General features: G+C 45.2%; 1 protein-coding gene across 5 annotated transcripts in view; it reads left to right on the top strand.

Moving 5' to 3' along the window:
• TPK1 (thiamin pyrophosphokinase 1) overlaps positions 1–27278 on the top strand; it is a 568487-nt gene that overhangs the window by 262922 nt on the left and 278287 nt on the right. For 4 of the 5 annotated variants that reach the window (XM_074945273.1, XM_074945274.1, XM_074945272.1 and 1 more), the window contains one exon: positions 9898–9967. The exons of the other annotated variant lie outside the window; for it this stretch is intronic. In XM_074945273.1, coding sequence (XP_074801374.1) covers positions 9898–9967 — 70 coding nt within the window. The remainder of the gene's footprint in view (positions 1–9897; positions 9968–27278) is intronic. 5 annotated transcript variants of the gene reach the window in all.

Below are 27278 nucleotides of genomic sequence, written 5' to 3' on the forward strand. Positions count from 1 at the left end.
CTAACCAGTTTATTTGAGCATGAGCTTTCATGAGCTACAGCTCACTTCATCGGATGCATAGCATATCGTGGAAACTGCAGTTTCCACAATATGCTATGCATCCGATGAAGTGAGCTGTAGCTCACGAAAGCTCATGCTCAAATAAACTGGTTAGTCTCTAAGGTGCCACAAGTACTCCTTTTCTTTTTTCTTTTTACGAATACAGACTAACACGGCTGTTACTCTGAAACCTGTTTAATTTCAACATCCCTAAAAGGCCCTTCTTGTAAGAGAATTGAATACATAGTATTGCAATTACAAAACATGATTGCTGTTAAGTTTGTCTTCCTGAGCTGGTTGTGGTTAGGAAAACGTGTTCTCTTTACCTTATGTGCCTTTATCTTATCTATTTTTTGTTGTTCAGAGCGTCACAGTTGAACGTGCTGTACAGCATCTTTTCCCACACGAATGTGCAATATTATTGAACGCCCAATGTTATGATCTGTAGGTTGCTTGCCTTTCTCCTGTAAGGTGCGTGACTTTGTCTTGGTTGCAGCTGGATTCATTTCCTTGTGGTTTCATTTGCCCTATGGTTCTGTTGCCTGCCATGGTCACAGAATGTTTATGTATTTTACACCTTAGGATGTAATGCCTCCTAATGACTTGCAATTTTGTTCTTTTTAGTAGCCAGAAGTGTCTGTAGCAAACTCGCTGAAGACTGTAGAACTGGCCTCCAGATTTCCATTATAAAGCGGTATAGAGTCAGTCTCTGGAGCAGTAGTTCTCAAGCTGTTTATCATTGTGGGCCGCAGGCTAAGAACCAGAGCACCCCTCCCTACCCCCCACAAACTCCTCAACAGTCCCCTATGCCTAGCACCACCACCCAGAGCAAGGCCAGGAGTGCTGGGCTGGGACCTGGACTCTCGTTTGGACTGGGCAGCTGGACCCTGCAGCAGGGACAAATGCCAGTCCCCTGCATGGGTGGGCAGACTGCAGGACAGACTTCTGTGTGGGGGGGCTAGATCCCAGGACAGCCCCCCCATGTGGGGCTGGCAGCTGGTGCCTGACCCTGAAACCCCACAGCATGGGGGTGGGGAGCAGGACCCTGCAGTGCGGGGCCAGGCAGCTGGACCCTGGGACCCCCTAATGAGTCAGTCTCTGGAGCAGTGGTTCTTAATCTGTTTATGTGCAGGCCATAATGATTTACACAGGCTGCAGGCTGAGAACCACAGCGCCGTCCCCAAGCTCCTCAACAATCTCCAATGCCTAGTGTCCCCAGCTGGAGTGGGGCCCGGAGCAGAGCCCTGGGTGCTGGGCCGGGTAGCTGGGACCCAGACGTCAATGTGGGACTGGACAGCTGGACCCTGCAGGGGGGCTGGACCATGGGTCAGCCCCCCAACCCTGAAACCTCACTGCATGGGGCCTGGGACCTCCACCCGTGTGAGGCTGGACGGACAGCCCTTGGACCCCTGCATGTTACTGCGCAGCCACACCTGATCCCTGGAGTGGAGCCCCACCTAAAACCTGGGGGTATTGCAGCACCCCAGCAAACTCTAGATCCCAGCGCTCCCCCACCCCCTCACTGCCCAGAGCACCCCCACAAACCTATCCACAGACCCACTCTCCTGGCCCCTGCCCCCCGTGGCATGCACCAGCCCCTTGCGGGCAGGAGCGCTCCTGCAGGCTCTTATTCTCTCTCCCCCTCAGCCAGCCCTGCCCGCTGCCTCACCAGCATGGCAAATTTTGAAAATTTTTTAGCACATAGCTGGGCTGCAGCTGTATGCCAGTTGGGCCGCATGCAGCCCGTGGGCCACAGGTTGAGAACTGCTGCTCTGGAGTGTTTTATGAGAACTGAGCTTTTGCATTAAATCTGGAAGGCCATGCATTGGTAGAGTTGAGGAACGCTTACCGCAATGAGTGTTTCAAACTTTCAGGTCCTAATCTTGAGGAATGATAAGCATCTGCAATTCCAATAAATTCAGTAAACAGTGCAGATGTTGGGATCCAGCCCTCAGTGATGTGCATGCCCATTAACAGTAAAACAGAGAGGGATTTTAAAGGTCTCAGCGCAGATTCATCTCTAAATTCATGTAAGTAATTGAAATTACACCAGGGAAGAATTTCATCCACAAAGAAAGTGGCAATTGTGATAACTATTAACTAAGGCTATGTCTAAACTACAGACTGTTGACAAAACTTATGTCACTCAAGGGTGTGAATATTCCACACCCCCTTTTCCCCCAAGCAACATAAGCTTCTCTCACTGACATAGCTTCTGCGGGTCGTGGAGGTGGTTTTGTATGCTAATGGGAGAACTCTCTCCCATCAGCATAGAGCAGGGGTGGCCAACCTGAGCCTGAGAAGTAGCCAGAATTTACCAGTGTACATTGCCAAAGAGCCACAATACGTCAGCAGCCCTGTATCAGCTCCCCCACCCTGCTCCCAGTGTCTCCCGCCTGCTGGTCAGCGCCTCCTTCCCCCACCTCCTGATCAGCTGTTTTGTGGTGTGCAGGAGGCTCTGGAGGGGGGAGGAGCAAGGGCACAGCAGGCTCAGGGGAGGGGGCAGGAAGGAGTGACATGGGGACACGGCCTGTGGCAGAGCCAGGGGTTCAGCAGTGAGCACTCCTCAGCGCATTGGAAAGTTGGCCCCTGTAGCTCCAGCCCCAGAATTGGTGCCTATACAAGGAGCCACATATTAACTTCTGAAGAGCCCCATGTGGCTCCGGAGCCACAGGTTGGCCACCTCTGGCATGGAGCGTCTTCACTAGGCTAGCTGTGCCACTGCAGCACTGTACGTATAGACATGGCCTAAGACAAGGTGGGTGAGGTAACATCTTTTATTGGATCTACTTCTGGTGGTAAGAGAGACAAGCTTTTGAGCTTACACAGAGCTCCTCTTCAGCTCTGGGAAAGATACTCCAAGCATCACTGCTAAATGGGAGGTGGAACAGATTGTTTAGCATAAATAGTTAGCACATACTCATGCGTGTACAGGCTGAAATTGTGGAAATGCAGCATCACTTGCCCCATAACCTCAGCCATGCAGAACACAATGCCATCCACAGCCTCCGAAACAACTCTGATGACATAATCAAAAAGGCTGACAAAGGAGGTGCTGTCATCATCATGAATAGGTCAGACTGTGAACAAGAGGCTGCTAGGCAGCTCTCCAACACCACATTCTACAAGCCATTACCCTCTGATCCCACTAAGTAGTTACCAAAAGAAACTACACCGTCTGCTCAAGAAACTCCCTGAAAAAGCACAAGAACAAATCCGCACAGACACCCCCCTAGAACCCCAACCAGGGGTATTCTATCTGCTACCCAAGATCCATAAACCTGGAAATCCTGGACGCCCCATCATCTCAGGCATTGGCATCCTGACAGCAGGATTGTCTGGCTATGTAGACTCCCTCCTCAGGCCCTATGCTACCAGCACTCCCAGCTATCTTCGAGACACCACTGACTTCCTGAGGAAACTACAATCCATCGGTGATCTTCCAGAAAACACCATCCTGGCCACTATGGATGTAGAAGCCCTCTACCCCAACATTCCACGCAAAGATGGACTACAAGCCGTCAGGAACACTATCCCTGACAATGTCACGGCAAACTTGATGGCTGACTTTGTCCTCACCCATAACTATTTCACATTTGGGGACAATGTACACTTTCAAATCAGTGGCACTGCTATGGGTACCCGCATGGCCCCACAGTATGCCAACATTTTTATGGCTGACTTAGAACAACGCTTCCTCAGCTCTCGTCCCCTAATGTCCCTACTCTACTTGCGCTACATTGATGACATCATCATCTGGACCCATGGAAAAGAAGCCCTTGAGGAATTCCACCATGATTTCAACAATTTCCATCAACCTCAGCCTGGTCCAATCCACACGAGATCCACTTCCTGGACACTACAGTGCTAATAAGCGATGATCACATAAACACCACCCTATACCAGAAACCTACTGACCGCTATACTTACCTACATGCCTCCAGCTTTCATCCAGACCACACCACACGATCTATTGTCTACAGCCAAGCTCTACGATACAACCGCATTTGCTCCAACCCCTCAGACAGAGACAAACACCTACAAGATCTCTATCAAGCGTTCTTACAACTACAATACCCACCTGCTGAAGTGAAGAAACAGATTGACAGAGCCAGAAGAGTCCCCAGAAGTTCTCTACTACAGGACAGGCCCAACAAAGAAAATAACAGAACTCCACTAGCCATCACCTTCAGCCCCCAACTAAAACCTCTCCAGCGCATCATCAATGATCTACAACCTATCCTGAAGGACGACCCATCACTCTCACAGATCTTGGGAGACAGGCCAGTCCTTGCTTACAGACAGCCCCCCAACCTGAAGCAAATACTCACCAGCAACCACACACCAAAAACACTAACCCAGGAACCTATCCTTGCAACAAAGCCCGTTGCCAGCTGTGCCCACATCTATTCAGGGGACACCATCATAGGGCCTAATCACATCAGCCACACTGTGAGAGGCTCGTTCACCTGCACATCTACCAATGAGACTTGTGCCAGCAATGCCCTTCTGCCATGAACATTGGCCAAACCGGACAGTCTCTACATAAAAGAATAAATGGACACAAGTCGGACGTCAAGAATTATAACATTCAAAAACCAGTTGGAGAACACTTCAATCTCTTCAGTCACTCGATTACAGATGGAAAAGTGGCAATTCTTCAACAAAATAACTTCAAAAACAGACTCCGAGAGACTGCTGAATTGGAATTAATTTGCAAACTGGATACAATTAACTTAGGCTTGAATAAAGACTGGGAGTGGATCGGTCATTACACAAAGTAAAACTATTCCCCCCCCCCCCTCCCCCCGGGTGCTGTTCCTCTGACGTTTTTGTCAACTGCTGGAAATGGCCCACCTTGATGATCACTACAAAACGTTCTCCCCCCCCCCACCGGGGGGGGGGGGGGGCTGTCCTTCTGGTAATAGCTCACCTTTAAGTGGTCATTCTCATTTACAGTGTGTATGGTAACACCCATTGTTTCATGTTCTGTGTATATAAAATCTCCCCACTGTATTTTCCACTGCATGCATCCGATGAAGTGAGCTGTAGCTCATGAAAGCTTATGCTCTAATAAATTTGTTAGTCCTTAAGGTGCCACGAGTACTCCTTGTCTCTCTGCAGATACAGACTCTGAAACATACTGAGAGTTATTGACTTTTTGCCCAACGGTTAATTACCTGCTAGCTGCCTAAAGCACCTGGGGCTTTGGTCCATACAGTGTAAGTCATTAACTTGCAGGTGAAGGATCAGCACTTTGTAAATGGCTTTCTAAATAACTTTATAGGACTGAAGCAGGTCGTGGGGGCTCTTTAAACTCCAGCTACATAAGGCAACTATTTTAATTTGAGAGATCCAATAGTTGCCCTTTATGAGTGGCACATGAGAGGGAAAAGACTGAGCTTCGGGTCTTCATTAGAATCCCAACAATGATTAGAATCCCAAATGAGGGTTATTTTATTTTAGCTCCTCTTTATTTTGATTTGTTTTTTTGGGTGCATACATATTTAAAAAAAAATGGGCCATATTCCTAGCTGTTATAAATGGTTGCATTTCCAGTGAAGTCATGCAGCTGTACCCCTTTACAACAGCTGAGGATCTAAGCCACTTCAAAATAAACCAAAGACTAGTAATGGGCTCTTCCCTCTCACTTATCTGTGTAACCATCCCCATAAATTCTAACCCATCCATTTTTTTTTTTGAGCCCCGGAAAAAGAGATGGACACTGGCACGTGCCTAGAAAGATAAGACTTAGGGTTCTATTGAACTGAGAAGAGAAGCAGGTTGCAAATCGATGGGCCATTCACTGAGAATGCCCTGCCTGCAGTCCTCTTATGGCTATAGCTAGGACAAATGTTGCAGCTGATCTACAGCTGCGGTATCGTAAGCGGGTAAAGAACCTGGCTTGTAGCCAGATTCCAAACATTGCTAGGCTTCTAGATTAAAAGACTGTTATGTGCTCTGAAACAAGTTGATGGCTAGTGTAGATCATGTGCCGTAGCTGCTATATGCCCTCCCTGCAAGAAGCACTGCTACTTGAATGGACTGCCAAGTTATATACTAGTGAAGCTTCCAATTGTATACTAGCTGAAGCTATCTTTACAAATATACCTGTGTAAAAGTAAATTACAGTAATTCAATCTCAAGGTAACAAGGGCACAGAGTAACTGTGGTGATATCTTCATTTGAGAGAAAAGGTTACCACCTGCGCTGGCTGGAAGGTTAGAAGACGTATTCTTTGCCATTCAAGCTATCTGATTACTCGGAAGCAGTTACGAACCTGATAATGTACCACAAACTGCTGACAAAGGTTGTTTCAGAATCTGTTTGGTGTTCTGATTGCTCCTGCTAACAAGTATGAACCCTGTCTTGCTGGGATCAGATCTACTGGTACTGGGCACCAATCTGAGGAGGAGCTGGGGGAGAAACAGGTTGAACAAGGAGCCTGCAGGTTGTGGGAGACTGGGACAAGAAGCTCTCTGAATAGGCAGGAGGAATGCAACAGGCTAGGCAAGGATCCTAGGGAAGGAGACTGGACTAGCTGAGCAGACTAGTACTAGGATGAGGAGCCTCAGGGGGTGGAGTCTGGACTTGGTGAAGGTGAAGACTGTAGTATTTCTACACTACATCATTTACAGCGGCGCAGCTGCAGCAGTTCTGGTGAAGATGATCTAAGCTGATGGGAGAGAGCATCAGATTTTGGGTAAGACTTCCCCACCCCCCCATTCCTGAGCAATGCAGGTATACCAATGGTGTAGACCTGGCCTGTGATTGGGGGATGAGCTGTTGTGGTGGGGAGACGGGACTTGCACCAGAAGAGTCTGGAGGAGTCATGGGCAGAAGGGATTGGGGTTTGGGGAAAGTAGCAAAAGGGTCTGTGACCACGAGAGCTCAAAATCTGGAATGGAACCTGATTCTTGCCCTTCCTCTCAAGAACTGTCTGAACCTCACTAGCAAAGTATGTCTAATTCTCTTCCCACTCTGCAGCTGGCTCACATAGAGAATGCCAGCCTACTATTGCTATCATCATGTACTCTGTTAGCTCAAGTGGCAAAGGCCTGTGGGGTGGATTTGAAAGGTTCCAGTCTGACTGATGGCCAATATGGGTGTCAGTATGAATACACATGACGGAATTTCTGGTTTTCAGCTTGTGTTGAATTCCAAGTTTAAAAAAAAAAAATATTGCCTAGGTTGGCACTGAAAAGTTTTCAAGAAACACTGGAATATTTGGGGAAACACTGAAGTGTCTAGCATGGTGCCTCATAATCCTGCAGATACACTTCCCTGCAGCTCACTAGTATGCCCAGTCCAGGGGCAGAAGTGTCCATGGTTTTATTGTTTATTTCTATTCCACTGTCACCTAGAGGCATCAGCTGAGATTGGGGTCGAATTGTCAAATTACCATGGAGACACCTAGTAAGACACTCCCTATCTCAAAGAGCTTATCTAAATAGATAAGACAGATACAGGGTGAGAGGAGATGCACACAAAGGTTAAATGTCTTACTCAAGATGACATATGAAGTCCCTGGTTAAGCCAGGAATAGAACCTAGTCCAGTGCCTTATCTACTGGACAATGCTGCCTCTTTGGTATGGGCTGTGTTGGCTGGTTGTGCAGGAACTGCAAAAGGGATGCAGGAAGGAGTGGCATTTAACGCCTCATTGGATTTTCACATTGAAATCCGTGGGGTTAGCAGGAGCCAGTCCAGGCTGATCTGCTATTGTGCAATGTGCTTCCTCCAAAATCTTGCAAACTACTCCACTTGCAGTGCTTCTTTGGGGTTTGGACGAAGGGAGAAAATGTCATCCCATCCCCTCAGCCACCACACGTCTCACCCCAGATCATGAGCTCAGTCATCCTCTCTACTCATGGAAGCAGAGAGGGTGAGATCTGACCCTATGTAGGTCTAAGGGCTTTTTATCCTGGATATTGCTGTTAAGAGGCTTGCACATCTGAGTGTGTGTAATATAAGATGGTCATTTACTTTTTTAGTAGCATGTCATATTTTAAAGCCCTGGGTGAGAGAAGGCTATATGCCTAGTAGGTTCTCATTACCAGGGATGGCATATGGGTGTTGAATTTCATAATGATACAGTTAGGATACATTCCTCTTATAAAATGTAAGGTAAAATATGGCAAACTACAGGATCAAAATAAAGCCTCCCATCTGTGCTTGTCAGTACAATTTAAATCAATTGGTGACCTAATGATGGCAGCCAAATTGATTGTGATTTTGATTCTTCTGGACCAGGCTAGCTAAAGATTTAATATCTTTAATATCTAAAGCTAATATCAATTGAGTCAAACCATCTGTGGAACAGTACAGGAATTAGTTGTCTACTTGGTTACCATCATGGAGCCAGACTTGCGCCTTGCGGGACAGAGAATGTAAGAAAGCAAACAAAGAAAAACGGGGATCGGAGCAGACCAGATCATCGTGCTGTTAACAGCCTATTCCATTTTGTGCATAAATCATTGTCTGTGGTAAGCCTATACTGCAGTTAGACACCCGCGGCTGGCCCCTGCCAGCTCAGTTGGGGCCACAGAACTCGGGCTGCAAGGCTGTTTAATTGCAGTTTAGACATTAGAGCTTGGGCTGCAGCCTGAGTGCTGGGATCCTTCCACCTCACAGGGTCCTACACCCTGGGCTCCAGCCCAAGCCCAGAAGTCTGTACTGCAATTAAACTGCCCCGCAGCCCAAGCCTTGTGAGCCCAAGTCAGCAGGCACGGGCCAGCTGAAGGCTTTTTAATTGCAGTGTAGACATGCCCATGCAGTCAAGGCCTTAGTAATAGTACCCACATAGGGTAAATTGGTGGGTTTAAATTCACCTCTTAATCCTATTTTACTCCTGAGGAAATTCTGCACCAAAAATTAAATATTCTGTGCACAATATTTTAAAATTCTGCGAATTTTATTTGCCAAATAAATGTGGAGGCTCCAGCATGGCATTAGGGAGCACAGACCACTGGCTGCCCAGAGGTGGGAGGTCACTGTGCAGCTCCCCCAACCCTGGACATGGACTCACTGCAGATGCTGCACCTAACCCTGACACAGAGCAGGCACTGGGCCTGCACCAGAAACACCCCAGGTCCCTGCCCCTCCGTGCCAGGTGCACCAGGTGCGGACAGACAAGCTCAGCAAGGCAGGATCCAGGTGTGCAGGGGCTTAGTGTTGGGGGATCCAGGTGTGGGTTGAGAGGGTTGTGTGTGGGGCAGTTTGGGTGTGGGCAGCTCAGGGGGGGATGCAGGTGTGGGGGGATCTGGATGCATAGGGGCTTATTGGAGGGTTCTGGGTGCAATGGTAATGGGACTCTGCAGGGGGGTGCAGGTGAAGGTGGTTGGGGCTAAGCAGGGTGGGGATCTGGGTGTGGGTGGCTTGTCAGGGTGGTCCAGGTGCAGGGGGAGTGGGGCTCATCCAGGGGGGGTTCCAAGTGTGTGTGTGGGGGGGCTGAGAATTGGTGGGAAGGTCTGGGTATGAGAGGTTCTGGATGCACAGGGGTTGGGTGAAAGGAGGAGCAGCTCCCTGTACAGAGATCCCTCCCCCTGCAGCTGAGGAGCAATGGGTGCAGAAAGCATTGGGGGTTTGGGGGAGAGGAGGGAAGTTTGCAGAGCTCTCTGCAGCTGGGGGAGAAACCTGGGAGTGGGTCTGACCCAGCTCTGGATGCCATCTCCCTACCCTGCACCGGGCTCAGCTTTCTAGCCTTGGCTGGGCAGGGGAGGATGCGAGTTCCTCTTCCCCTGCACAGCATCCAGGGCTGGGTCACACCCACTCCCAGATCAAACTATGTCTATAAGCAAAAAAATAAGATTTGCTTATACTGACAGTATCTTGATGACACACATTTCTTTATTTTCAGCTGTTCTAAGAGCTTGTGCTGATGGAGGTGCTAATCGCCTGTATAAGATCACAGAAGGAAATCGTGAGAGGTACATTAATAATATTCTCATACTTTAACTTTAGTCTTGAGTGAGTGCATCAATGGGCCTGCACTTTCCATCTACACATTCTTTCTCTAATCCCTCTCCTTTATTCTGCTGAATATATTTTTATTAAACTCACCATTTCAACTGAGGTAGAGTGTAAACATACAGCATCTGTACAGTAAAGGACACCCCTCACCCAATAAATTGATAACAGACTAGTGATACCCAGTTGAAATGAACAAAAGCTGAACACCTGTAAATGAAATACATAATTGACTCCCCCCCCCCGGGAGGGGGGAACGACACATTTACAGCATTATCAAGAAAAGACTAGTATAATTTATTTTTCTGTAATTACTTAAGAGTTCTGAGCATTTTCCTGTCTCAAGAGGTGATTGATACAACCCTTAACAAGTTGCCATGCTCTTTCTTTTCCTCCTCAAATCTTTATATGATGAGACATTAGCCAGCATGCTTAGGATGCAAGAGGAGAGTGTGGTAGAGGGTGGGGAGAGTTAGAGGACTGTTTATAAGCAATTGATTTGTTCTTTACTAACCTTTTAGTGATACTTGTATTCTGTATATTTGGATAAGACTAGTGGATACCTTACTTAATACACCACATCTCATTTACACATAAATATTCAGTACACAGTTAAGGAATGATTTGTATAGAAGAGACACTGGATAGCAATATTTTCTGGTGTATTTAGTAATTTTGCCAGCTCTGCCTTATATTACAACATTTAGAAATGTGAAACAGCCTAAAACTTTTTTTTATTGTAAACCTAGTCCTGTTATCCTTTGACATCTTTACTTTGTACTATGGTCCTGTCACTCCACATATGCTCAGCAGGGTTGGGCATGTGGAGCAACCTTGCAAATCCTATCCACTGGTGGCTTTCTAGTGAAGGAGCTTCTGCAGTGTCCCAAGAAAGGTTCGATGATGCCACTAAGGAAAATCTAGGTGCTTGTAGGAGATGATATTGGAGATAGGAGGAAGTGACACTTCGTCACTCTTGAGCCAATGCTGCAGCTTTATACATGACCAAATACAAATGTCACAATGTCCAGAGAAGAAAAGGATGTGACTGATGGAACCTAATCCTGAGGTTCCTTCCTTCTCTTCCACATCTGTTTGCAAAGAAGGTTGTGTCACAGTGCATTGCATCAAAATGGTGTAAAATTTTGGAAGTAAAATCATGGAAGACAGGACAATTGAATTCAGATTCTTGTCAATGTTAAATAGGCACTCTTTTGAAGCCTGCTCTGGATCAACTGAGTCTGTTTTTAGTACATTTGGATTGATTTGGTCAAAGCTTCATGAATGGCTGAGGACAATAAAAGCAAGTAAGCCAGTAAAGCTATATTTAAGGGCAGATATGAAGGGAGATTAACTCCTGAGTGTTGTGGTTTTCATTACAGTATTGCAAGCTTACCGGTTTGCAAAGTGAATCCCATAGCATGGATTTTGTGTTTTCAGTTATTTAAAACATAATGAGATTTCTCTCTTCTCTCCCCTTCCCCCCCCCCCCCTTTCCTGATCAGCTCCAAATAAAGATACAGTGTGTGTTGGGTTTTTTGGTCTTTTTGTCAAGTTGGAAAAAATCATAACACAACCTGTACCTGGCATCTATGGCGAACATGATGCCTAAGATCAATGATCACAATGACTGTGATGGAGGCTGGCCACTGCCTAGTGGTGCAAGAATGAGGGAGTCTCCTTTACTTCCTGTATTCCCCTTCCCCTCTGCCCCAGTGCAGCAGCAGACAACGTGACCCTTAATGTGAAGTAGAGCCTGTTGGACTCAAAGCAAGCAGTTTTGGTTGATCGACACAATGAGCTGTGAAATATGAGCAACAGTATTCTACAGCTCTCACCTTACCTCATTCCATAGCCCATTCATCTCTCCTGCATACATTTCATTCATTTAATATAAAAGCAATTCAGGAAAAATAGCTGATTAGTTTCATATACTCTCTACATACTTGGCTCTTGAAGTGGTTTTTTTTTTGGGGGGGGGGGGGAGGGGGGAGAATTATACCATCAAAGTCAACCTTTAAAAATTAAATCCAGCAGGGCTTTATATCTTCCTTTAAAGAAACTAAGTCTACTGGAAGGAGTATTCATTTACTTTTCTAAATTTTTCTCAAAATTCCCTGTCCAACTTCATTAAAGAACTGTCTGTTCAGAGACTGACATATTAAGTAATTTTTTTTTTAATGCAGACAGTGTCTTCTATTTATTCACTGCTTTGGTAGTTAATAGTATTGTATCAAAAACTAAAAGCCACAGTATGTTAATTATAAATATAGTGTTAAGAGATACTACTAAAAGGACTAGACTGAGACTTTGGGTCTGATTCTCATTCACACAAGGGCACTTTACTATTGTCTTGGCAGTATGAAAGATCATTGAAAATGAGAGTAAATTACAACAGTTTAGAGTAAATAAGACTCACATCCTTTACAGCAACCTTGTGTTAAGTACAGCTGGTAACCGCACGTCCCCAGGGGACTTCATCTGGCTCTGGAGTTGAAGTAAGTTATTGCAGCCCTTGACAGGATACCTCCTATTCCCACTGCATCCTGGGAGGTGCACTGTGGGGGACTAGGGGGTGGTGGGGGAAAAAGAGAAGCAGAGTCTAGGCTTTGCCCACTTTGTGCCTGTAATGGGGTCAGCACCCATCTCTTGTGAGTACCCCTTCTGGTTGGGTGTCTGCGTTCTTTCAGTAAGTAGTCCTAGTCCCAGTAGGGCTATATCCCCAGGCTCCGTTCCTAGAAGCAGACTGCTCTATTCAGGCCGTTCCATCTCCTTTTTATATGAGCCTGCTGGGCTCTCATTGGCCACTCTCTGCAGCCTCTCTGGCTGCTTCCCCTGCAGCCACTCTAGCCCACTTGGAGGACCTCTCCATTGCTCCTTTTCTGGGATGGGTGTGGTTGGACCCTGAGGCCTCCAGCAGAGGGCCTTTGGCCCTAGTCCACCCCATCACATTCCTCCTCTCCCCATGATGATTGAGGTGGTAGTTTTACTATCTCTTGCCCCGCTTTAGCAGGGTCTTTTCCCTCCCCGACCTCTGTCTGGAGAGTATTTCTCTGGTCTTTTGCCCCATTTAGTCAGGGTCTTCTCTCCCAGGTCTCTTTCCTGGAGAGCATTTAAGAGTCCTTTCAGTTCTCCTTCGCCTCCTGGACTTGGGGGGGTCTCTGCACACCACAACTTATCCATCCCTGTACACTGAGCCTCTGCTTCCATCTCAAGGTCATATATCAAGTGGAGCAGGTGCTTTTACTCCACCTTAGCAAGCTGGAGATGCATGACCAGCTGCTCTGAGGCACTTCATGCTCCATTGACTCTAGATGCTTGGTGAGCTCATCAACACTTAGGAGGGAGTTGTAGAACTGCGCAGCTATACCTTTTCCTTTGGGACAACCCTGTCTGAGCCCCTCTGCTAATGTGTTCACTGAGGTCCAGCTTGGGGTCCCACCATAACTGGCTGACCTTGAAAATCTGTCTGGGTCCCAACTGTATCCTGCAGCTCCTGGGATTCTGTATGGATCCCCACACTATCCTTCTGTACTTGGGGCACCAGCTAACCCACTTTTGCTATTCTTTCTTTGGTTCCCAGTCCCTTTGCTTCTTTATGTAGTTGGTCCCAGACTCTCCTGGTCCTAGGCCACCATCTTGGTGTCTCCTGCACAAGGGCTGGGAAACCTACCCAGTCTCTTTTTTGACTGTCCCAGTCTTGCCTCAACCTGGAATGTCTCTCTTTTTTTTTTTCCATTGTTGCCCCTCCTTTCTCTGAGAGGGCAAGATCTCTTTAAATGCCTTGCCATCCTGCAGGCAGGCCATACTGCTTCTTTTCTTGCTTTGGTCATGGGCTGTGAGTCACTCGGGGCCCTTGCAATAGGCCTACTGTTCTGCTGCCCAGAATCACCCTTGCCTGGTTCCCCTGTCAGCTCTGGGGCACATACCACTAAATCATAGGGATTTGTGCCTGGAGTCCCCTTTTCATCTCACCTATCTTTCAGGCCCCTGCCTTTCCCTTGAAGTGAGCCCAGCTCCTTAACAGGCAAAATCTTTTTTATGTGGCCTGTCTCTCCACTATAAAAGCAGTTAAACCTTGCCCTTCCTCCCTGGTTCCTTCCAGGGCAAGCCCTTCTTAAATGTCCCAACTGTCCACACCCATAGCATCTCCATGGCTGGGCTTCAGACCTCTCATCTGCTAAACCCCCATGTTACCAGGTGTGATAGAGACATGCTTGAGCCACATCTGCTGCTTGGAACAGATCTCATGCCACTGCTGTTGTCTCAAACTGGGTTTCCTGTTTCTTTTCTGGCTTTCTATCAGCAGGGTCTGTGGTGTGCACTGCTGCATTTCAGTTACCCGCTGCTGTTGGCCTGCCACCAACAGGCGGATTACCTCCTCCATAGTCCTGCCCCTTGTTAATCAGGGGTCGGGCCGAATTATCCCACTTCTGGTACCAAATGTAATGGAGTCAACACCCACCTCTTGTGAGCACCCACTCTGGTTGGGTGTGTCTGCGTTTTCTGTAAGTAGTCCCGGCCCTGGTAGGGCCATATCCTCAGGCTCAGTCCCTGCAAGCAGACCACTCTATCCAGCCTCTTTCAGCTCCTTTTTATATGAGCTGGGCTGGGCCCCATTGACTGCTCCCTGCAGCTTCTCTGGCTGCTTTCCCTGCTTAGAGGACCTCTCCACTGCTCCTTTCCTGGGATGGGTGTGGCTGGACTGTCAGGCCTCCAGTAGAGGGCCTTTGGGTCCTAGTCTATCTCCATCACAGTGCTCCTTTCCTGCTCACAGGTGAGGTAGCCAGGTGTAGTTGCTCCACAGAGCATGCTTTTTCCTGGCTCCTCCCTCCCCCACATGCTGGACTCTTTATCTGGCTAAACCTTATGGCTACAGGGGAAAGAGCTGCTTGATAGGCTGCAGCACGTAAGTTAGGTTGCACCGTGGGCCAAAATCATTAGCTTAAAATGTTAAAAACTGCAGATGGAATTATTATAAAGAAGTTATTTTGTTTCTGACATATTAATGTACGTTAGAGCTGACCTTTTCCAAATTAGGATTTTGTTAAATTGGAGGAGTTGGGGTGGGAGTGAAATCCAGCTGAATTAATAAAATCCTCCCATTTTCCAACCAGTTATGGAGATGGTAAACTTCAAAATTCCAGCAACATAAAATATATAAAATGAACACACTACATGGATTAAAAATAGGTTAACTTATAGCTCTCTAAATATAACGGTAAATGGGGAACCATCAAGTGGGTCTGTTTCCAGGGGGGCCCTGCAGGGGCTGGTTCTTGGCCCTGCACAATTTAACATTTTTGTCAGTGACATGGAAGAAAACATAAACCCACTGATAAAGGTCCCAAATTGGGGGAGTGGTAAATGAAGAGGACAGGTCACTGATCCAGAGCAATCTGCATTGCTCGGTATGCTGGGTGCAGGTAAACAATATGCATTTTAATACAGTAAATGTAAATGAATACATCTAAGAACAAAGAATTTAGGCTATACAGGATGTGGGACTCTATCCTGGGCAGCAGTGACTCCGAAAAAGATTTGGGGGTTGTGGTGGATGATCAGCTGGATGTGAGCTTCAAGGGTGACACTTGCCAAAAAACAAATGCAATCCTGGGATGCCTAAGCAGGGAAATCTTGAGTAGGAGAAAAGAGGCTATTTTATCTCTGTATTTTGTACTGATGCAACCACTGCTGGAATACTGTGTCCAGTTCTGGCACCCACAGTTCAAGAAGGATGTGGAGAGGGTTCAGAGAAGAGCCACGAGAATGATTAAAAGATGGAGCTTTCTGAGACTATCTATTTAGCTTAACAGAGAAAGTTAAGGGGTAACTTGATTATAGTCTGGAAACGCCTACATGGGGAATAAATATTTAATAATGGCTTCAGTGTAGCAGAGAAAAGTATAACCCAATCAAATGGCTGGAAGTTTTAGTTAGACAAATTCAGACTGGAAATAAGGCATACATTTTTAACAGTGAGGACTCATCTACACTGGCGAGTTTTGTCACCAAAAACTGGCTTTTGGCAACAAAACAGTGATAGTGTACACACTGCAATGTGACTTTTGTTTTAATGCCTAGTTTTGGCAACAAAAACTTCCACCCCTGTAAGAGACTTTTGTCTTTTCCCCTCCCTTATTGTTGACAAACATGCAGTGTAGACACCAGGGGTTTTTTGTGTGTGTTTTTTTGTTTTGTTTTGTTTGGCCTCCAGAAAGTATCCCACAATTCCCATGCTGCCACTCTGTCAGCGGTTTGAAATCCACTGCCCTGCAGCCAACCCACCCCTCCCCTTTGCAAGCCCCAGGAATTTTAAATCTCATTTCCTGCTTGCTGGCTTCCCAGAGGAGCTTCCCAAGTCAGCTTGACTGGGTATCGCACCAAACGTGCTCCCGCTTGGACCACCGCTGAGTTGTTGGATGCAATCAGTATATGGGGAGAAGAGTCCGTTCAGTCGCAGCTGAGAGTTACCTATAGGAATCGGGACACATGGGCAAATTTCTCAAGGCTTGTGCGAAAAGGGTTATGATCGGGACATGCAGCAGTGCAGAGTGAAGATAAAGGAGCTGAGGCAGGGGTACCATAAGGCATGGGCGGTGAATCATTGTTCCAGTGGTGCACCTAAGACCTGCCGCTTCTATAAGGAGCTGAATGCTATCCTTAGTGGTGACCCCATCTCCATTGCTGATAGCCCCATGGATACTTCGCAGGCAGCTGAAATTCTGGATGAAGAAGTGGAGCTCGAAGAGGATATGGAGCTCCCAGTGAGGCAGCCAGGAACTTTTCTCCTCTCCAGAAGTGCTCAACGGGGAGCAGGAAGCCGATGAGATGCTGGGTAAATTGCTGTGGGTTGTGTAGGGAATCAAAAATAGGAGGCAGGTAGTGTTTTCTGTGAGCTGGACATTGCCTTGTGTAGCTAATCTGCATGGCCAAGCAGGGTGTCGATGGACATCGAGACCTGAAGGGAATCCTCCAGAGAGGCTCTGGAAAGCTTCCAAGAGGTACTTGTTAATCCTCTGCCACAGATTCCAAGGGATTGCAGCCTTATTAGTTCCCCCATTGTAGGAAACTGTATCGTGCCATTTAGCAATCCCTGGAGCTTGGACCAAAGCGGCACATAGCTGAACTGCATGTAGACCAAGGTGAAAGCCGCAAGCATGCAGTAATTGTGCCCTGGTTTCTCTGGTCACCCACAGCAGTGAGATGTCAGCCAACAGGTTGGCCACCTGTGTGGGATAACTTAGAATGTGGTCCCTGCAAGCCATGACCTTTTCATCCATACGCACAACCACCTTCCTCCCAACACTCACCATGATTGGGGTGTTCATGGAGCTGTGTGCCTGTGTAGAGTATCAGAGAAAGTGATTTCTACTAGCAAAAGGCCCTTTTTACTAAAATGTTTCAGCCATTTGCTGGAATGTAGTAAACCCTCTTCTCTTCAGCACAGACCTTGAGGAACACACCACACATCCCTGCAGACCGGCTTTGGCAGAGAAGAGAGAACCCTTGGCGCAGCAAAGAAGACATGTTCCAGGAGGTGCTGCAGCGTGATGAGAGACAGACCAGGGAGAACACAGAGTGCTGGGAAGCCAAAAGGCAGGACAGAAAAGAGAGAGTGCTGCTTTTGCTAGGCAACCAACAGAGCAGATGATAAAAGTGATGGAGGATCAGACAGGGATGCTCAAGTCTTTGATACAGCTGCAGACGGAGCAGATCTGTGGTTGACCTCCACTGCAGCACATGCAGCTGCACAATTCTTTGCCAGCTCCACCCCCCCCCCCCATGCCCAGACCTTCCTTTTCACTTCACAGCACTCCTGAGTTTCCCCATCGCTCCACCTGCTCTCTCAGCTTGCGCAATGATAGCTGGAGCTACACACAGTTGTGAGGTTTTAGCCTTTATTGTTAAAAAAGGTAAGGTATTTAATAACAGCGCTTTTTATTCTGTTCTACAAAAGCGAATAGCAGTCAATTCAGCCTCGGGAACAGGCTTGTAAAGCATTGTGTTGCATGGATCTTGGGCCCTAAAATTGTACACGGATGCATCAGGGAAGCAACTCCAAAGCAGACATGTGTTACTGCCCCTCATCGTCAAAGTGGTTCCTCAAAGCCTCTCTGATGTTAATAGCAGCCCTCTGGGCTCCTCTGACAGCCCTAGCATCTGGCTGTTCAAACTGTGTGCAGCCAAGTGCTCTACCTCAGTGATCTGCACCTGAGCAAACATTTCACCCTTAGATTCACACAGATTATGCAAAGTGCAGCATGCAGCTATGACCATGGGAATATTATCCTTGGTAAGGTCTAGCCTGCCCTTGAGACACCTTCAGTGAGCTTTCAAACAGCCAAAGGCACATTCGACTACCATGCAGCACCTGCTCAACCTGTTAAAACACTCTTTGCTGCTGTCCAGGTGCCCAGTGTAAGGTTTCATGAGCCAGGGCTCTAAGGAGTAAGCTGGATTTCCCAGGATTACTATGGGTATTTCTACATTCCTCCTCTTCCTTTCCTTTCCTTTCCTTCCCCCCCCCCCCCCCCCCGGAACTTGTGATCTGGAAAGAAAGTCCCCGCCTTTAGCTTTCTGTACAGGCCACTGTTCCTGAAGATGCATGTGTCATGCACCTTTCCAGACCAGCCTGCACTGATGTCCGTGAAATGCCCCCCAATGATCCCCAAGCTCCTGCAACACCACGGAGAAGTATCCCTTCCTATTGATGTATTCAGAGGCAAGGTGGTCTGGCGTTAAAACTGGATTGTGTGTGCCATCAATCGCCCCACCACTGTTAGGGAAACCCATCTCTGCAAAGCCATCCACTTTTTTTCATGCACAATTCCCAGAGTCATGGTCCTATGCAGCAGGATGCAATTTATTGCCCTGCATGCTTGGAGTAATACAGCCCCAACAGTGGACTTTCCTATGCCAAACTGATTTGCAGCTGACCAGTAGTCTGGATTCGCCAGCTTCCACACAGTGATTACAACACGCTTCTCTACCGAAAGGGCAGCTCTCAATCTGGTGTCCTTACGCCACAGGTTGGGGGACAGCTCAGCACATAGCTCCATGAAGGTTGCTTTATGCGTCCTAAAGTTCTGTATCCACTGGTTGTCATCCCACACCTGCATGACAATGCAATTCTCACTAATCAGTGCTTGTGTCCCTACCCAAAAAGCAAGAGTTTACTGTATGCAGCTGCTCTGTGAATGCACAAAGTACTGATAAGTTGCTGCCATCCATGTTGCACTCGGGTGCCTGCAATTCATTCTCCGCTAACTTTGCGAGTAACTCTGCAAGTAACTGTGCTGCCATGCGCGATGTTCTCACAACAGCTAACAGAGCATAGGAGACAAGTGCAGGATCCATCCTCTCACTGCAGATGCTGACGCGCACTACAAAAGAATGACCATTGGAAAAACCGTGTGAAAGGAAGCCAGAGACCTTTGGTGCATGATGGCACATTTTTGCACATCCCAGGATGCACCGCGCTCCATTTCCACATTCCCACAACACCTAGCATGGGAATGTGGTATTGCCAGGCACTGTGGGATACATACCCACAGTCCATTGCTCTTGCTGTCGACAAAGGTGCCCAGAATGTGGACACGATCTGTCGACAGAGGGAGCAAAAGTAGACACGCTTTGGTGACGTTAGTTTTGTCTTTCTCTTCCCTCCCCCCGTTGACATTAGTTTCATCGAAAACTTGCCAGTGTAGACAAGCCCTGAGAATAATTAACAATTGGAACAATTCACCAAAGCTCATGGTGCAGTCTCCGTTACTGACCAATTTTTAAATCAAGACTGGATGGCTTTTTCAGAAAGGGGGGTGGGGGAAAAAAGATCCTATATAGGAATTTATTTTGGGAAAGTTCTATGGCCTGCCTTATACAGGTGGCCAGATTAGATCATAACGGTCCCTTTTGGCCTTAGAATCAATGAATACAAGACAAATATTTTGTGAACATTTTTGCAAATATATTTCCTGGTTTTTTGTCAGCTCTAATGTACAGCAAGAAGGAATTGCTCCCTCCCAAAAAAAATAGAAAATAGTCCTATTTTATTGTCTGATCATCCTGTGATGCTGCACATTTCACTGAAATCTTATGGAGTGATGGTATCCACTATACAAGGAGGCTTCTACTTAACTGTTAATCTCTGAACAACTTTTTTTTTTTAAAACACTTTTGGATTAAGACTTAAGGCATTGATTGATTACATGTGACTAGCATCCTTAGGCACACAAAGGTGAAGCCGCATTAAACACGGTTATAATATTGACCCTGGAAAAAGCAATTGTTAATACTCGCTCATGTGTGTCTGAAATACTACTTTCTAGAATGGTGGTAAATGCTCCGTAGTCTTTACTTCAGTTTTACAGGCATTAAGAACTTTCTTAATTAGACCTTAAGGCCATAGTAAAGTAGAACTGGATAGCGTGAGAGGAAGGATGGTGTTGTGGTTCAGAGGGTGCAGGAGACCTGGGTTCAATTTCCAGCTGTGTGACAGACTTCCTGTGTGACCTTGGGCAAGTCAGTCAGAGCCTGAGTCTGTTGAAGTTGAAATAACTAGGAGATCATGTATGCAGAACGAGATCAGGAGTGAAATCCAGGCGCTAGTGACACCAATGGGAAAATTCTCATTGACTTTGTGGGCCAGGATTTCACCCCAGGATTTTGAAAGGTAAGCTGCATACTTGCTACTGAAATGAAGAATTTCAGAGTAGCAGCCGTGTTAGTCTGTATTCACAAAAAGAAAAGGAGTACTGGTGGCACCTTTATAGACTGACAAATTTATTTGAGCATAAGCTTTTGTGAGCTACAGCTCACTTCATTGGATGCAATCAGTGGAAAATACAGTGGGGAGATCTATATACACAGAGAACATGAAACAATGGGTAATGAAGTGAGCTGTAGCTCACGAAAGCTTATGCTCAAATTTGTTAGTCTATAAGGTGCCACCAGTACTCCTTTTTCTTTTTGTGAAATGAAGAACTGATCAGTCGTCTACTTGAGGGTGAGCGGCATGCTCCCATGAATGAAATGTGGGAAGATCGCGTGTGATGAGACAAGCCAGTAAATCTCGACAGCCTTGCCTGTGTTCTCCAGAGGTTAGCACAGTTTTTAGTGATGCTAATTCAGCAGCCAGCCTGTCTTATTTTGATTTAATATTTATAGGACTTTTTAAATTTAGAATTTGCCTAATCATAGGAAGCTCCAGTCCCCATCAGTAGTCCAATGAAGTATAAGTCATTGCTGGCAGCATCATGTAAAGAAAACCAAATAGATTGAGAGGACAAGTACAATAGAAGTGTTCTTTAATAGGGCAGCAGAGAATAAGAGTTTCATTTGTTTTAAAAGCAATAGAGTATTGTAAATTCTAGACTAGAAATAAGGTGTAAATTTTTTTAATAGTGAGGGTAATTAACCATTGGAATGTCTTTCCTAGGGAAGTGGTGGCTCCTGCATCACTTGAAGTCTTTAAAGACTGAGTGTCTTTCTAAAAGATAGTCTAGAGCTCAGACAGAAGTTATGGGCTTGATACAGAAAGTTCTGTATGTAACACACAGGCCATAGGAGGTCAGATGATCATCATGATCCCTTAAAAAGCTATGAAGTGTTTGTTCAGGAGGATGCAAGCTGTCTTTTTAAAAAAGCAAGCAATGTCTTTCTGTTTCCCAAAGTACATTTTTGTAATTTAGGAAAATTATGTGGTGCAGAATATAAAGAAAAATATCTTTGAAATGACACTCTGCACCATCAGTCAGCTGATGGTTGGGAACTGCCCTTTGAACTCAAGGCCCAGAGTTCAAGAACCTCTAGAAACCACTAAAAGTTAAACTGATTTTCTCTCTTTTAATTTGGCAAGAATTTTAGGGAAGGAGTTTTTACATTAAACGTTCTCTGCCTGACCCTAAAATGGCTACTGCTGTTAAGGTCCAATATCAGGATCCTTCTGATCCATGCAAGATCAGTGTTTGGTAAATCTACCATCTGGCCTGCATTTTTAAAAACAAACTTATTTTTGGAAACTAATTTCAATGCTATCCCCATGGCTAGAATTAAAAAAATGGTTTTAACAAGGGGTGTGTGGGTTTTTTTTGTTTTTGCTGAGTCTTTTTTTAAAAATCCTTGTTAGGAAGATAAGACCATTTACTCGTTGCCCTCCGCAGGACTCTCTCAAATTTGTCCACATCCTTTCTGTAGTGGTGGGCCTAAAACTGGACGCATTACTCCAGATGTGGCCTCACCAGTGCCAAATACTCACTCCCCTCGATATAATAATATAATAATTCTGCCTCCCTATTAGAAAAGAGACTAGGAGGAGGTAAGTGAAGCAGTAGTTACCAGCCATGAAAATGGAGGAGCGTGTGTTATCCACTATAGCAATTAATGAAAATACAGTTGCTCCACAATGGATAATAAGACTGCGGAGTGAGGGGAGCTGTGACAGTTGCCAGACAGAGAACCGGTTTGGGGTAAAATAGGGATATATTCATGTAAACTTTGTTCCCACAATCTAATGGTTTTTATTGCTCCAGCTCAATAGGCAGATAGTATGCTGAAGGCACAAAAGCAGTCTGTAAGTAGAGCAATGTCACTGCGCTCTGGGTGATTTCCAGCTTTATGGCATGGTAAGTCATTTATAGCCGTCTTGGTGACAGGAGTTAGGATTTCCTAGCAATGAAATACTGTGCAGTGAGTCACTAGTGCAAAAGAAGTTCAGAAAGAAATCTGAGTTAGTCTGAAGTACTCTTGTTTAGCGTTCCAGTTCACTGTGCATTAGGAGTAACTGCCAGTGTCTGGGAAGTTTGTTAGTTGTGTTGCATTAAGGTGAAAATTGTCAGTGGAGTTATTACAACCCTGAATATCAATAGAAATGAAGGGTCAGGTGGGTGATAGTTTCTTTTATAGATTAGTATTTTTAAAAAAAAAAATAAAGGAAAAAGGAATTACAAATCAACTTTAACATTGTGTGGGAAAGAGTTTTCCCCTATTAAAAAAAATAAGATAGATATAACAGGAAGCTCATATGACTTTGTTCATATTTGTAAATTTTCAAAAAGCAACATTAACTCAGACTCAACATGTCCAATTTAAAGGAAGCCCTTAAAGTGAACTACTCTTCACTGCTACACCATGGAGAACTAGGCAAGGGTTAGCAGTATATTGCAGTACCTGTTTGCTTTTTTTTCAGAGCTTATGTACTCACAGCCCAGAGAGAAGCTGAAGGTGGGAGGAAAGAGAAATGCCACAAAACTTCAAATTTTATGGGAAGTTGTGTAAAGGGAGTAAGCATGGCACCTGAACACAAATTATTCAGATTACTTTCTGCTGTCACTGAAATGCTTTTTCAGTAAACTTATTAGGGATTGTTACAGTGTAAATAGATTCTGAATGTTTCTTAGTTTTTCCCGTTCTTTCTCCTCTATGCCATGCTCACTTTTTATAAATATGTGAAAGCCTGAAGTTCTAACTTAAACAGTTTGCATTTAAATACGCACCTTCATTTTGAAAACAGATTACTGTGTACTACAAATCTGTTTAAATTTAGGGGTGTTAGCGAAGTCAGTAGCTCACAAAAAGGGGATTTTGTACATTCTTGACGGTAATGGGGAAACATAACTTTCAAATGTAAATCCATTTATTTTTAAACTGTTTTTCCTAGTTACTCTTCTATGATTTTTATAAATCTAATTTTATTCCAGGCAAGTCTTTCCATTTTATGAATCACCTCCTTCAGTATTTTTTCATTCTAAAATGTTGTGTATCACCATTGTTTTCACAGAAATGCTATTAGGATGCAATTCTTTGTTCTTATAACTGACAGAATATTTATTGTAATGAATAAACAAGAATAAGATGAAAATTAACCATTTAGGGAAATCAGCAACCCTAGCATCTTGTATGTTTGGCCACGAACTTACACACTTGTATTTGTGTAGTGAAAAATCCAGGCTTTCATGGTGAACCATAGGAAAGGTAGTTGTTTTTTGTTTTGGATCTAGATACATCTCCTTGTCAGTGCTGGAACTTCTAAAAAATGGCACAGCAGTAGTCTTGCCTGGGGGCATAGTTCGGGCAAAGACAGTTCAAGAGGCAACCTCCATTGGTTGGCTAGGCAACGACTGCCATCTAAGATGGTCACTTGCCAGGGACTACTTTATTGGCTAATACCGCCAGTCATCCATTAAGCAATCTGTATGGTGGATTCCTATGCTACTTTGAGCTTTTTTTGTCACTGAAGACTATGGATTGTGTCCTTGACAGCAGCGTATTAACACCTAGGCCAACAAATTTGCAGGGGCGGCAAATTTATAATAGCAGCCAGAGGCGGCTGCTTCCCCCCGCACTGGTTCGTGCCCTTGCCCCGTCCCTGCCCCTATTGGTCCCCTTCCCCAAATCCCTGGCCCCGCCTCCTCTCCTGAGCGTGCCACGTTCCCCTCCCCCCCCCTTCGCGAACTGTTTTGTGCACAAGCACTGGTAGGGAGCGGGGAGAAGCAGGACCTGGCGGCGCGCTCAGGGGAGGAGGCAGAGTCGGAGCAGAGGTGAGCTGGAGCAGAGAGCTGCTTGGGGGGCGGGCGGGGCGGCAATTATTTCAGGGCCTAAGGGCGGCAAAATCATTTAATCCGCCACTGGTCCTTGGCTAGAAGCTGGAGATGTAAGTGATCATGGCACCCCCCACTTCAAGTTGTTATGCACCAAAAACAATTTACCCATCAGTGTTAATATACACGGTAATATCTCTTGAGCTTTGATCTTAGTTTCACTGTATTCACAAAACCTCAAATTTACACATCCAAATTCCATCCACATGCATAAATTCAGACTTTTGTGCAAGCAAATTACTCTACACACTGAACTATGAACACAAATATACAGGCTGGGTTCTGACATGTACTGCTAGATTCTTTTTCTAAGAGACTGTTGGTGAAATAGAAAATCAAGAAGGACCACATGAATGTTTTTACTTCCCAAGTCCTGCACATAGTATGATAAAATGGAATACAGCGTTTTCTGTAGTTGCCTTTCATAGAAACTATATTCCAAAATGTTTTAAATAATGCATGTAAAAATTAATAGTAGATGGAGAATTTTGGGCAAGGGTGAAAAGGTATGTTTTTGGATAATTGAATATGTATCTATGATGTGCAGAAATGCACGAAGGCTGTTGTAGGTGACAGGAGCTGTGCAGAAGAACTTTCTTATGCTACACTGACAAGATTTTCAGTAAGTAGACAGACCGGCATGGAAGAGGTGGACTATAAAATCCATGTGGTAATCTGGATCTAAGAATTTGGAGGTTCTTGAACTAAATAGAAATGCATCAGGACCCACTGGAGTTGTCTGCAGATATGAAGGATGTCTTCATGCTTCACAGCATGTGAGAGGTGGACTCTGGTGTGACCAGAGAAGAGAATAGCAGTAGTCTTGCTGAATGGAGATAAAAGCATGGCTGAACTCAGAAGAATACTGAAAGCAACTGGAATAATATGCAAAGCGGTTTGAGTTTATGCATCTACATAATGGTCCATACTCAATAATTCTAGTTAACTCGGAGTATGGTTGAATGCACTGTATACAGAACATCTTGAAATTGGATTGGAAAGAGATACGTGTTCCGTGGGAAAGCACAAGACTATCTAATATGCATTCCTTTCATGGTTTATTCCTCTGAGTTGCCCATGAATGTTGGACTAAATTGATTGCAGAGTAAAGAAAAGGTCGTATAAGTAATGCTTGGAAGCAAACATAATATGAGAATTAACAAAACTCTCCATGTTCGCAATTCTTATTTTTTTTTTAGGAGAAAACCATGACCAGTGATTATCTGTGGTCACACTTCAAATTGCTTCTGTGCTATATTCAATTTTTATTTTTGTTTTGTGTGTTAAAAAGCAGCTGGTAAGTGGGGGGAAGCTGTGGCTCCAATGAGTTATATGAATGTGCTTCGAGCTCTGCTGAAATTGATTTCATTTTAATTGTGGTGGTGGTTTTTCCTATATTAACTTCATAACACAGGAATAGACAGAGAGACAGCACTTGTCAAATAAGGGCCCAGTCCAACTCCCACTGAAATCAATGCAGTCTCCTGTTGATTTCATTAGGAAGTGTATCAAACCTTAAATGCCTTGGATTCAAATGATGCACACTTTATTTTTGGACTATCTGACATTAAGTCTTGGATGCAAATGTTGGAAACACATAGGGTAAGATTCTGTACTGCATCTTGAAGAGAGGCGCGCGCGCACAACTCTCAGGCCAGGGGGAGTGTTAGCTCAAGTGGCTTTAAGCCACATTTGTTACCTTCTGACTGGAGGTGCTCTAGGGGCTGGAGAGGTCTCAAGTATAACTTCGACAGTGCTGCAGGCCTGTCTGAGTTCCAGTCCCCTCTCCAGGCTGTCTTATAGACTGCAGTACTTCCCAGAACTTCCACAGCACAAAATACCACCCACTACGTTAGCATTCCCCCTTATGTCAAGGCTTGTGAGGTGGTCCTTGGGCTGTCCTCCATAATGCCTGCACTGGGGAATCTTCCCCCAGCTGGACAGGAGGCTTTTAGCTTTAGCCCGTTCCCTGCCATAAGCGGCTAGAGAGGGTGTGAGGATTTCACCCATAATCTCAACCTAGTACTAGATTAGATATACTATTGATGGATAGATAAAGTAAGCTATTTTAGGGTAGGTGTGGAAGATATCTACAATCTCTAATGTAGATACCACATGTTGAAATTTTGTTTTTTCAATTCTCTGCTTTGAATTTCTATTGAAAGAAAAGGATGAATTTTTCAGATCTGAGGGGTGTGAGGAAAATTCATTCTGTTTTTGACCACTTACCTATCTCATTTGAAATTTTCCAAACATAGACCTCAAAGAAAAGTTTCACAAAAATATGGTGACCTTTCCCCCCATTTTTCAACCAGTTCCAATTGAGAAGAGTAAATAGGAGTGGAAAAAAGAGTGCAACATTGGAAGCTGACTTGAACATTCAGAGAAACCAAAATCACTTGATAGAAAGACTTTTGGTCATTGTAGCTATTGACACAAAATTGTCAGTCACATATATTCAACTACAGTGTTCAGGAGCAAATTTTTTTTAGCCATTCAGTTGCACTGCAGATAACTGCCATTCTGATTTCAGATTCCAGGCACTATTTACATTCCTAACAGATAGTTCTCATTCATTGTAGTTTTAAGTGACTAAATTAAAGATCTTTATTGCAAGTATAAAATGGGGTCTAGATAAATATATTTATGATCTGTATACAAAAATTAAAAG

Source organism: Natator depressus, chromosome 2 (assembly GCF_965152275.1).
Source record: "Natator depressus isolate rNatDep1 chromosome 2, rNatDep2.hap1, whole genome shotgun sequence".
Classification (NCBI taxonomy): domain Eukaryota; kingdom Metazoa; phylum Chordata; order Testudines; family Cheloniidae; genus Natator; species Natator depressus.